General features: G+C 34.1%; 1 protein-coding gene across 4 annotated transcripts in view; it reads right to left on the bottom strand.

Moving 5' to 3' along the window:
* Window positions 1–134: 134 nt before the first annotated feature.
* Window positions 135–13,283, bottom strand: part of LOC106176948 (serine/threonine-protein phosphatase 2A regulatory subunit B'' subunit beta) — a 46,293-nt gene continuing 33,144 nt past the window's right edge. For all 4 annotated transcript variants that reach the window (XM_013559537.2, XM_086996563.1, XM_013559538.2 and 1 more), the window contains 11 exons: window positions 9,684–9,974; window positions 8,464–8,567; window positions 8,130–8,232; window positions 6,213–6,287; window positions 5,543–5,629; window positions 4,961–5,117; window positions 4,623–4,758; window positions 4,134–4,278; window positions 3,702–3,851; window positions 3,063–3,169; window positions 135–2,707 (listed from right to left, as the gene is read on the bottom strand). In XM_013559537.2, the coding sequence (XP_013414991.2) occupies window positions 2,545–2,707; window positions 3,063–3,169; window positions 3,702–3,851; window positions 4,134–4,278; window positions 4,623–4,758; window positions 4,961–5,117; window positions 5,543–5,629; window positions 6,213–6,287; window positions 8,130–8,232; window positions 8,464–8,567; window positions 9,684–9,974 (1,518 nt within the window). In that variant the 3' untranslated portion in view covers window positions 135–2,544. The remainder of the gene's footprint in view (window positions 2,708–3,062; window positions 3,170–3,701; window positions 3,852–4,133; window positions 4,279–4,622; window positions 4,759–4,960; window positions 5,118–5,542; window positions 5,630–6,212; window positions 6,288–8,129; window positions 8,233–8,463; window positions 8,568–9,683; window positions 9,975–13,283) is intronic.

Genomic DNA, 13,283 nt, shown 5'->3' with positions numbered 1-13,283 from the left:
AAGAAATTATACCTACTGAATTTGTGCAGAGTGGATTGGCTTCGTTTTGCAAGATATCGGATAATTGTATCAGTTATAACGACAACATGTGATTGAACAAACAAAATAATAATAAATAATACTAAAACATCCTCTTTCATAACAAACAAGTTTATTATGTTTGCTTAATTGGAAAAACTGTCACTTACATTGGCTGCACAAGCAACCTCAACTGAAAATACATACAAAAATTTGTGATGTCACATATACAGTATGACATCACAAATAAATTATGATGTCATCAATAAATTATTAATATTACACGATTACTTCAAACTCATTAGTTATTCAAAAACAAAAGTCCTCATAAATATTACAGCAAGCATTTTGCTTTCGGTCAAGTTATTAATAGTGTTCAAAACCTTCAGAATACCTTTATTACAGCACTTCTACAGATCTTCAATTCAAAAGTTTACATCTTACAATCTTTGTCATAATTTCAATTCAATATTAAAAGATATTATATGCAATTACTCATAAAACTTCTCGTTTTCTTTCATGTCCTCCCTGAATAAATACATAATGCCTTTTGTTACACATTATCCTTTAAAACAATCTTTTGCACAATATTGTCTATATATACTGGCACCATCTTCTATAACTTACTACCTTGAAGATGTCTTAGTTTGACTGATGACAAGTACAAATAAATAAAAATTACTTGCAAGTTATGCACTAACTTGCAGTAAAAAATATTAGCTGCATTACAAAACAATTCAATATTCAAATGCAACAACATAACCAAGTAAGAAGTTTAAAGGTAAGTAATACATAACAATATTTTACAAAATTGAACGCCACATGAAAGGCAGTAAAAAATGAGCCTGATTATCATTTTAACCTTATCAAACTTTGAAAACTATAGTGGATGGTAAAAAGAGGGATTCTATGTTGAGAATTGAATTTCCTCTTTAAGGCTTAAGGTAGCATGTGTAGGTTCCCTCAATTAAGGATAATGTATTATGGCTCAAATATTTTACTAATCATTATCATTATAATAATATGATAATAACAAATGCAATGATTTTCATCAAACTGTCACCATTTTAGTAAATATCAACAAATAAAAAGAAAAAAAAAAACGTATTGGCTATGAAAAAAGGAAAAAAAAAACAGCATGGACACCTAAAGTTACTATCTCATCTATGACCATGAACATTTCAGCACTTAAGATGGTATACTGTATACAAACCACTCTCAACTCTCTACAGGGTGTTTTTCCTATATCTGCTTAATGCATTTTTAAGAAATAAGCAGCATAAAAGGTACCTGATATGGGGATTAAGGCCACTTCATGTTTTTATCACTTTCATTTTATACTTTCACCTTTCAGGTGACAGAGTTCTGTCTAGTTTTATGTTATTCAGAATAATTAAGTTCTAAGATGTTTGCTGTTATAACACCATCTAATTAATACTAACCTTTTTTCATTTATCTCTTAGATTCAAACAATTAATTTCAACTTAATATCAGTTCTTTCCATCTTATCCAAAGCTGACAATTCTATAGAAATGGGCCGATGATTTTTATAATTTATCTAATAATGAGATATACAATATTGCCCGTTGTTTTTTTTTTATTATTACTTTCCACTCAAGTAACCATTGGTTAAATTAGCTAGATTTTTGACACGCGCATTAAAAAAATCTTTGCCATGCACTTTCTTGACAGCCATTTTCATCTTTGGCATACAGGCCTGAACACAATCATAGATGGCACCACTGTAGCTGCACCCTCAGCCACATTATATCACTTAAACCAGTCAAATGTTGGTAATGGTGGCTCTGGTTTTTAGACTGTCTAACACCTTGAAGCCATCACTGCAGCTTGACATGTTGATAGCCATCTTCATCTTTGACTAAATCAGTTTTTCACTGCTATTTACCTTCCTGTTGTTACATAAAATAAATGACTGAGGTCACAAAGATCCAGGGCACACCCCATTATGCTTGATGTCAACAGAGTACTTTTTACTCATTGCTTGATACTTATCCATGAGTACAGAGTGCATACAAGGCTCTTGTCCAAGAGGATTGCAATTTTGCAGTATGATAATCCTCCATCATGAGTGATTTTTTTCTTTTAGCGTTTGTAAGTCCACCATTTCATGTCTTAGGTGGAAAAGTGGAAAGATCTCTATTCTGTGTCATGTTAACAACAGTGATTTGTAGAATTATAGGCTCATTCCTACACGTCTACATAGTAAAGTGGGACAAATTCTATACTATTCCATACCTTGTTAACATCTGTAGAACTTCACAGGTTTATGAAGTGTAAGTAACAACGGACAGACATCTTCTTCACAGGTATCAATTTTACTGTTTATTTATGAGATCTTATTTGACCAGCAATTGCTCCACCCTTCCATAAAGGCGATCCCCATAGTCAGACAGTTTTGCAACTGTGAACTTTTTCATAGCAGGATCTTTAATCACAGTGCCATCCAGTACTGTGACATACAGGTCTATCTTACTAGAGCTTCACCTTGAATTAACTGTGTCATTGTCAATAGCCCAGATCTTCATTAGTGAAGTCATATAGGTCATCTTCTATGTCCGAGACACCCGCTGGCTTACCCTTTTTAATGGGTGGGTCCAAAAGTTGGAGTTTTTCTGCTTCCAGTGCTACAAGTTCATCCTCATCTGGTTCAAAGTCATCTTCATATTGACTGGGAAAATACAACAAAATGCTCCGATTAAACTATTTACTTTAGATAAAAGTTTTTAAAACAATATTTTCAAGTCTACTTTTCTTTATCATATAAACAGTTGCACATGCACAATAATCAGTTTGAAGTGAAAGCTTACTAAAGATTATACCCCATTTGCAAAATTTACTCAAAGGTAACCTAAAGAAAAATTAATACAGTGTACCCAATTTCATGGTAAATTATTCTTAACTAATCTTGATACAATGTATCTTTTTCACAGAAAAATTTCAGTAAAACTGTCCACAAGGTGCTCTGTCAAATGTCTCCCATACATCAGGATAAAGTAAATAAGCAAGCCTCAGAGTCAACTCACATATCATCAGGGTTCTCTACACCTCCCTCTTCAGCCACCAAGATCTCGTACTCCTCAGCGGCGTAGCGGTCCCAGTCAGACACCTCTGGGCCTTCACTGTCCAGGTCCTGGGGGAGACAGAGGGGGTTATGTGATAACATATCAATTGTGAATGTATGGACAACAGGTAGCTAGGTCTGATAAGGGTCAGAAAATTACAAGTCAGCAACAAATGGAGACAGTGTAAATGAAAATGAAAAAATAACGAAAAATCAAACTGAATCTAAACCGACTACTAAAATAATCAGGTGCTACTTGTGCTTCAAATATAAGCAAAAACAATATTTAAAAAAATCCTTTAACTGTGTTTGAGATATTTTAAATACAATAAATCCAATTTCATGACATGATGGTTGTATTTTAAGTATGCTTAAAAACGACATAACTAATACATTTCCCTTATACATTTAAACAGACCTCTTCACATGACATCAACTCATTGTACCTGTTTTACAACCCTTCATCATAATCTGCCACATTTCATTTTATTCCAACTAATTCAGTTAGCAACAGAAAAACTCTCAGAATTCCACTGTCACACCTAACACAATTCAGCCACCCTCGCCCACCTCTTAACCCAATCTCAACTACCACACTCACCCTAGCATTGGCAAATGGATCTCTCTGCTCATGGTCCAAGTATTTCTCAAGGTTGAAGAAGGTGTCAAAGAATATATGTGTCAGCTTGCATGCCTTCAAATCTCCCAATGTGATCTTTGTGGTGTCCCTTGGTTTTACTAAATCCAGCATCTGTAATCAAGATGACATTTTATTTTTTGTCATTGACAAATGGTCTTAGATTGAAACTAACATCTAGTTTAAAGCAGCTGTAAAACATACTTACATACTCTAAATGTTCGCAAGAAAATGTTTCAAGTAATGGAAACAATTGTTTATAGGCATGTTGTCTTGAAAACACCATTTTACTTTTTTTTTCATATAATACCTTAACAAACATATCACAAAAAAAAACACTAAGAAGTGTATACTCATTTGACATGGTTACATTGCAGTATATACACTGTATTTCACCTGACATAGACAATCCTCAAATGGCAGTGGCTCTATTCCTATTGCTTCCATCTTCTGAACCTGTTCCTCATAGAAATACTCCAGCTCATACATGGAGAGGACGCCATCCCCATCCAGGTCCATGCAGCGGAACCAGTATTCGATGCTGCAGATTGAATTATTTGAATTTTGGAATATGTTTGAGGAACACCAAACTGATATTCTACGTGTAATACAGTTAATGAGTTTTAACAATTTAATCATGAAAATTACAGCAATCTGTGAAGTTAATGAAATAAAAATATACTGCCAAATAATCTGTAAGAAGCTTATGAAAATAAAAATGAAAAAAAAAGATTAAATCCAAAAGGAAAGAAACAAGAAAAGTTTGGCCAGTATTTTGTTTATGACCAATAGCATTGTGACTGAATTTAAGTAAGGAAACATAAATAACACAACCAACAACTGATAAATCAAATCCCTAGTGATGAAAATAACAAGATGGCTGACCTGGTGGGCTGTCTTTTGTCTTCCTCTGCCAGCAGGAACCAGACAAAGTCTGTATAGTTCATCTTGCCTTCCATAATGTTCTTGCCTCTCGTCACAGCACCAGAGAAAATCCTGTCTATCATCCGTGTAGAGATTGCTGGAACAGAACAAAAACCAAATTAAAACTTTTCAAATAAAAATCACAATAAACAAAGAATTTTTAATAATAAGACTTTCAATAATTACTATAAGCAATAGCAAGTCAAAATTAAAAATTTGGCTACAAAGTCAAGAGACAAGTTATTTTAGTTTCACATTCACAACAGTGTCACCTATAGTCCATTTTGGACACTACTCACCATGGTCATTGTGTCTGGCCAGATCCTCCTTGTTGATGAAGAGATCGTGGTCCTTGTCTAACTCCCAGAACTTACAATAGATTACATAAAAATGTTCATAGGAGAAATATTCTGTGACTTGGTTGATGTCTTCTTCATCTTCTAATATTGATAAAACCTGTAAGGAGCAATGAAGTTGATAAATTTTGAATATTTCCTACTGTAACCGTTGGTACTGCATAAAAATGTCCATACCCCCAAAAAGTTATTTTGTTACAGCTTTTTACATCTTCCACACAAGTTCAGCAGACGAATTATTAAGTTTTTCCCTACCAGAAAACTATTTCTATGCTATGAAAAGCACTCACAGAGCGCAAACCTCCACCAAGACAAAAAAAAAAAGAAATATTGATCAGCCATTATTTAATAAATAGACTATGACCAAGACCTCATCATTTGTTCCATGGACCATTTCAGAACTACCTTAAAATTTTTACTGTTATATGCCCATAAGTTTCTGCATAACACTGCTAACAAACAAAGTAAAGGAACCAAAAACGTGACTTTCTTTGCAGAGGTAATAATGTGATTTCACTTCCTCACCTGCAGAAAGCTACTTCTCCTCAGTTCATGTACTGTTATTCTACCTGACCAGGATCTATTTACACAGTAGAATATCCTAGCTATTACCTGAAATCATTTCAATTAAGATACATGTGAGGCTGTAAAGCACTGTACAACAACTGTGGGAACAAATGCTTCAAAATAAAATATGAATACTGAAACAATGTTAGAAGTATTCTCAGGTATATCTAAGGAGAAGACTGACAGAAAGTTGAAGCTCTAAAACAATTAATTTTGAAAACAATCAATATGTTTATGTTAACCTGAGCAATAAAAATATGCAAAGAAAGTTATAACTAGTAATATATGTTCAGTATCCAACATCAACATAAACTAAGACACATCTCTCCTTCTGTCCCCTTATCCTTACAACCAAGCCAGCAAATTGAGGGGGGGTGGGGTCTTCTTTGTATGAAAAGAACTTTTTTTGTGAACTTTTTGTGCAAACTTTTTTATCCCCCTTTGTGGATGCAAAGTGCTAAACCACATAAAATGTAGATCAAATTTCCATTCAATATGGGCCTCCCTGATTAAAAGGGAGGTTCTTCAGCTCCCCCCCCTCCTCAACACTTCTGAAATTTGTAAGGTTATTCTATAGATCAATAATTATTATCTTTATTATTTCAGCGTAAAATCTCATGTTACTCACTGTGTGTACATATCTAGAGTGGAATTCAGGTGCATCTTGTAAAAAAGTGAGCCCTGGATGTGTGTCCACAACATCCTGGAACAATAAATTCAAGAATTTTACCTACTGGTATGATGAAAACAAAGGAAACAGTGGTTATAAAGATAATAATTCTAAAATATTTTAATATGTGAGCTCTGATGCAAGGCAGGTATCTGTTAAATCTGAAATAAATATTTTTAAAAATGAATAAAAAAAATCAGAAAAAAATCTTTCTTTTTAAATTGGGCAAATTAATTGGCTTTAGCTTTTCTGGGAAGTGATAGTGGCCCTGAAAAGGGCCTTTGTTACTGCAATGAACAGGTCAATATCTGTGCTAGATAAACTATCTTGCTCTCTCTCTCTCTCTCTTTCCTAACAGCCATCCAGTATCTAGTGATCATAAACACCATGTTGAGAAGCCAAGATGGAGTGACCAACTAGTATTCATTGTAATCATCTAAGTCTGAGTCAGTGTCATCATCATCATATTCCAGTGACTGCAGCCCCTGCTCAATTTCAACTCTCCTTTCTATTCTCTCCAGCTCGTCACACTTCCTCACAGTGTACTCGTAGAAGGTGTCCCTCAGGCCCTGAATGGCTATCAACAAGATACGTAGTTTGCACAGGTAGCTGTTCCGCTTGGTTCTCTGAGCCCTCTCGTACCTGACGCGAAGGTCCCTCGCAAGGGCACTGAGCAGAGCGACTGTGTCACTGGCCATATCTATCTTTTCACTCAGCTGGTCTCCATCACTCTCAGTCAGATAGTCGTTCTCTATACTATCATGGATGTTGGCCCCTGCTCCTTCAGATTCTTCATACATATTATGCAGAGACATGATGAATTATAAGATTACACAGTGTACGTTTAGCAACGCACGCCTTGATCTTGAACTGAGAGACAAATGGAGGAAGACCTAAATTCTGTCAGTTAACCAATGTAGAGGTGTCAGTGTCTGCCACTGAAGTGATGCCACAAATGTCTTCCCCTCCTTTTTAAACCAGCCAAACAATAAAACACTGTTGACATGTGTCAACAAGTTCCTCCTCTCTTATTTGATTGGCTAAGGTGACCTACTTCACTCCCTGATTGGCTGGAAATGCTTTCAATCAACAACACATTGGAGAAAAAGTGAAAAACTATGTCACCTGCTAACATATCATGTGACCCTAATACCTAAATTTAATTGGTTGATAATAATGTGTCAGGACCCTGCAGGTGACTTGCCAGGATGAGCAATGGAGGACAAAAAGAAGCAATGTTGTTCACACCCTGACTAATTAAAGGCTATAAATACACAGGGAACTTCACAAACAACAAATATTTAGGCACAATGGATCTTATCTGACAAAGAAGCTGGGACCTCTATTTGGCACCTGGTGACACCATACATGACACTTACTGTCCCACAATAAAGCCACCCGAGGCAATAAAATCTCAGAGCCAATATCACTGTATCTGTAAATATTCAAGTAAAGTGACAAGAGATTAAGCCAGACTACAAGACAGTGTGACACTAACTGGTTGTACTGTTTTGAAAAGAACCACCATCTTGATCTGGTCTTCTCAAGATTCTTATCTCCACAGCAGAACTTAATAGTGACCCTAGAACAAGTTGACACTAACTGACAGGTAAGATCAACAGAACTGTTTTCACACCTGCAGATCTCTCTGCTGATTGCAGTCAACTTCCTCTCTCACCTGGTTAAGTAACAGTTTGCGTCATATAACCACCATACTTAAAGTCTTAATTCAAAGAATACTGACACCCACTGGAAAAACTTAATCGTGGATAAAGTTAAACATTTTATTTTAAATATCAAGAGAGAGAGAGAGAGAGAGAGAGAGAGAGAGAGAGAGAGAGAGAGAGAGAGAGAGAGAGATGGGGGTGATTTTACCTGTATTAATGGCACAAACTCCTCTGTAGTCAGATAAAAGCACCCTGGTTTTGCTAAAAGACTGACAAATCTTGCTGCATCGTCATGGCAATTGGCAGTAAGTCTGAAACAAGAATTCATTAACATCTTTTAGTCATTAGTCATCAAAATATAATGGCATAGTAAATTCATCATTGAAAAAAGTATTCTCAAGGGGATAACCCCTCGCATAAATGGTATCTGTGGAAGGGAGTGTTTCAGAAACTTGCATTAAAAAGCTGCGACTAAATATCTTTATGAAACATTTGGCATTTTATCTACTGTTATGTTAATCTGCAGTTTGGGTTTAACTTACTTTTTCCATAAAACAGTGAAAGACTGTAGTGTAATAAACCCATATTTGTCTCCTCCAGCTGAGTTGAATATGAGACTTTTCCAATAGAATGGTACATCACAGGCCTAAGAGGAAAAAGTAAAAATAAAAAAATAAAATATACGTAATTACCATTTAACAAGTCTGCTTGAGCAATTTAATTTCCACATATATAATCTTGTGTTACAATTTTATAATATTTTCTCCAAGTGTCACATCTTAACACAATGCCCTATCTCAACTGTCACATCTGACTAAACTGTCATATTTCCTAGTCAGTAAACAACCTATCTGCATCAGACACTGCTTAGCTGCCTGGCTGATTCTTTTAGAAAAATACATAACAAAATGGATTGTAAAACAAATATATATATATATATATATATATATATATATATATATATATATATATATATATATATATATATATATATATATATATATATATTTTTTTTTTTTTTTTAAACCAGACTTGAAAAATCCACAAAAAAGCACTTAAATGCTTTCCAACATTTGGAAAAAATATCAGCAAAGTTCTACTTCCCTTTTAATCAAAACCACGCTTATTTAAGCAATTACACCAGGTGCTTGAAAACTGAAACTCTCTCAAATAAGGGCATGGGGGGAAACCAGTTCAAATCGGTCAGTTTATTGGCTCTGACAGCACCAGGTGGAGAGTGAAGTTATAAAGTTACCAGTCTACCTAAAGTGTATTGATACCAAGCAGGTGTGGTGGAAATCTGTGTCCTGGTTTTAAACTGAGTCTATCACATCTAGCTATCCACCTGTCTCTTGAGGTGCTTGATGGCATTTTGATTTTATCTGTTTGTGTTTCTACCAAAAGGTTAAGCGCTTTTTTCCTTTTCTGTTATCTGTTTGAACACAACCATCTGCTCCTAGTAAATGTGCCTCCTTTCCAAAGGAAATCATTTTTTCACTGGTGTTGGTTTATTCACTTGTTAAAAGTTTTTCAGAAATGTTGATAAAATTTTAAGAATAGACTGTCATTTTGATAGGATATAGAAATGATTACAATAGCAACTAAATCTGGGTCTCCTAAGGTCTTTTAAAACAATTATTTCAAATTTTCTTTAATCATTATTTTCATTTTGCATAATCAAAGTACTCTGAGAGAGCTGGTTTCAAAATAAATAATTAAATCAAAAAATTATAATCTTAAATTCTTAAAACATCCTACTCACTTTAGTCACCATCTCCATCTGATGTTTATAAATCTTCCCTCCTTCTGCTGCAGAAAAAACTTCGGCCACTCTCTGCAGCATGGCGTCGTTCTCTTCCCGCGCCACAGGCGGTCCCATGGGAAAGTAAAACTTAGGTACGCGTGAGGACTGAGGTAACCGTGGATGTCTCTGCTGCGAGTGCTGCAGCGATTGTGTTTGGTGAGATTGAGATTGTGCTGGTTGAGAATGGGGCTGTGTCTTCTTCTGGTCTTTCTCCTGTTCCTTGATTTCTCTTTCTTTTTCTTTTTGTTCCTGGATATATATTGAAGTGTATTTAGTTTATGAAAACTGTATAATAAAAAAGTTATTAAAAAACTAAGAAAAAACTAAGAGGTAAAGATTAATCCAATTCATATCATGACCATAAATCAGAAATAAAGACTAACAAATGAGCATTTTAAACATTACATCTTTTTTTGGTTTGTGACATGATATCCCATCAAAAATATGTTCATTCAAGTAGTAAAACAAATAAAACAAATGAATTTCCAAAATTAATTAACAATTTAAGTTCAAATGTCTTTGACAGATAAGAAACATTGTAAATGAGATCAAAAAATTAAAAGTACAATCATATGCATACTTACAAACTGAGCAAATTCTCTTTATTATACTCTTAAATTTGGTACACAAACAAGTCAAAAGGTCAATATTGTTGAGTCACTCGTAATACATGACATGGGAGTATTTTGTTGCAATACTTACCACTTAAATCAAATGTCATTTAAAACCCAATTACTTTGAGGTTGTGCAAGGAATTTATAACTGATTTTAGTAGGATTTGCCTTGTCCTTTGCAAATATGGTTGTGTCGGTTTATGATACCTTGTAATGATACTTGGAATTTTTCCCCCAACAGCAACTGTGAAATGTTTGAGCTTTTCTAAGTGAGGAAGGGAAAGTTCCAGTGTAGTATTCATGCTAACATGTAGTTGTTATGCATTTCAACATGCAAGAACATATTTCGTTTAAAGGTTACTGTAGAAAACTGGACAAGTCCGTTTACATTCCTGTCATTGTGCTCGTTTATTTACAATTGTAGAGACATGAATATACTTCATTTCAGTGTGAAGTAAAATTATGGTATTTTTTTTTTGTGTGTGTGTTACTTCTTTTCTTTGTTCATTTATCAATGCACTTATGTATCAATGCCATCAATTTATTAAGATTATCCATTTTTTCTCTCTTTGTTAGACTTTAGATAAAACAATATTTGGATTGTGTCTATACACAGGAATTAACAGGTTCTGTTAGGGACTACAACGTAGATGTCAAGATGATATATTGGTCATAAGATAATCAGTCCATTTACCTGTCCTTAATGAGACAAAATACCATAGTTACATACACCCAGCCCTGGTGACATATTTCCTGTATGGCAACCTTTAATTAAACACCTTTAACTAAAAGACTTCATCATTCAAATTAAACTAATTGGTGGAATGAGAGAAGGGTTTGACCAGTAACTCTACATTGCCGTGCACATTATGCTAGTGTTGTTGTGTGAACAAAACTGACTTGAAAATTTAATTTGTTCAGCAGTGGATGTGGATGTTCTAGATGTTCAGAGAGACGGTTAATGAGTATATAGAAAATTAAACAATGCCAGCAAGGAAAATTTAGCCTCCCTTTCCAATTTTATAATGAAATCATATAAGAAAAGAAGTGATAAAAACTGATCTACTTGGCAACTCATAGCATATTCTTTATAAATTTTAATTACTCCATATTATTGTTGATATAATTGTAAATGTATGCGGCATGATTTGTGTTTATGATATATATGTAAACACACAAAGAAGTTGTACCTCACCATTTAGTTAGAAAATTTTGTTAGTATTTTAATTAATACATCTGTCCATTATAAAAAGATATGTTTGCTCATTCTCATACTGTATTATTATTTCATTTTATTTTATTGTACAAGATCTATGTACCAGTACAGAAATAAATTGACTTGAATTTATTTTGAAGTTTGAGAAAACACAGTAAATGTTCAAGTCTCTGTATGTGAAGTTCAAAGAGTCACTTCTCACAGAATAAATGTCAAATTTATAATCTTACTAAGTGTCAGTTAGTAATGATAATAGGTGGGCAGAAACTGGACAGCCTTCAATAATCTTTTATCATCAAAGTATCTGGCCACATCTAGGTGGTAATACTGACATGCTGTAAACACTTAAAAACAGCCAGACAACCCAACCAGAGGTAGTTGTAAAAATTGTTGCACTGGAGGACTTCTTGCTACACTGTTAATTCAAAATGCAGGCTTTTAAAATTGCTGCCAGTTCCCTGGACTGATTAGACTCACATTTTAACCAGACCTTGAAAATTTTATCAGTCATTACTGTGCTCAAGAAAACAAAAATTGTAGTTGGGAAACATTTAAAATCTTTTCTACTGAGTGGATAGTTACTTGAATGAAGATAAACATACTTAAAAAGTCAGAAATCTACCACAAATGACGCAAGTCTTGTCTAATTTTAGACTCACTCAGTATCATCTGGTGAAAATAACAGTACGTATATCTGGCTCCCAGGAATTTTGATTAGAATTCCCCCAAGTTGGCACGTCAAGCAATGTCTTTCACCTCCGATTTCATGTCTACCAGTGATAATGTTAACATGTGTTACTGAACACACCCCTTACAGCACTGCACATCTTTGAATTAATGTGAAAAGAAAGAGGAGCAGCAGTACTCACTGGAAAATTGAGGGTAAAATGATGGTAATTTCTCCTTCTTTTCGACTGGGGAAAAATTGCCAGTTTATATATTTCTGTGCAGCTTTTGTAGTATTTTTTTTGTATAGAATATAACTATAAGGTAGCCTGCTTTTTAGTTTGGTTGCTACCACTAAAATAGAACATTCTAATTTTAAGAAATTATGACTTTAAAAAAAATCAAGTAATTACCATACACAGTAAGAATACATTTTAACAGTAAATCCACACTTTGCTCTTTTGGACCAAACCTGAAGCCATGTGGTATATGTTATGTTTTCAGTTTGTTTCCCTTGCATTATAGTTACTATTTTTAACTCATATTTTCTGTCTGGTGGTGATTTTAATTATCTTATTAATTTCGGAGCTACATTCCAGTCACCTTTTATAATTACACCCTTTCTTTATATATTTTGTTCATCTGTGAATATAAGTCACTATAGGCAGTATGTTTGCAGGTTGTCCTCTCACCACAAAAAGTAGTGTTATTATTAAAGGGATAATAACTCTTCGTTTCGGCCAAAAAATGAATTTTCCTGGAGTAAACAACAATTTTCCCATACTTACCAATGGTAAATGAATCAATTTTTACATTCAAAGTTAGTCCCTGGTTTTTTTCTAAAAAGTTTGGTTTTTTGTTAAAATCTCTTAAGAGATTTTAACAGAGTATAGCCATCAATGGAGGTCAAGTGGTCTAAAGACAAGCTCAGATATCAGAAAAAATAGCTATAACTGCCATTTTTGTGTTAAAACAGAATATATTATATTTCTATGAGTTATTCACAATGTTTTTATTGTGAAATATAGATCTCATACGAAGAGTTATTATCCCTTTAAATAG

This window comes from Lingula anatina, chromosome 10, assembly GCF_051362555.1.
Source record: "Lingula anatina isolate TDL-2025a chromosome 10, LinAna3.0, whole genome shotgun sequence".
NCBI classification, from domain to species: domain Eukaryota; kingdom Metazoa; phylum Brachiopoda; class Lingulata; order Lingulida; family Lingulidae; genus Lingula; species Lingula anatina.
The sequence above is the reverse complement of the archived record's forward strand: the minus strand, read 5'-3'. Positions and strand labels throughout refer to the sequence as shown.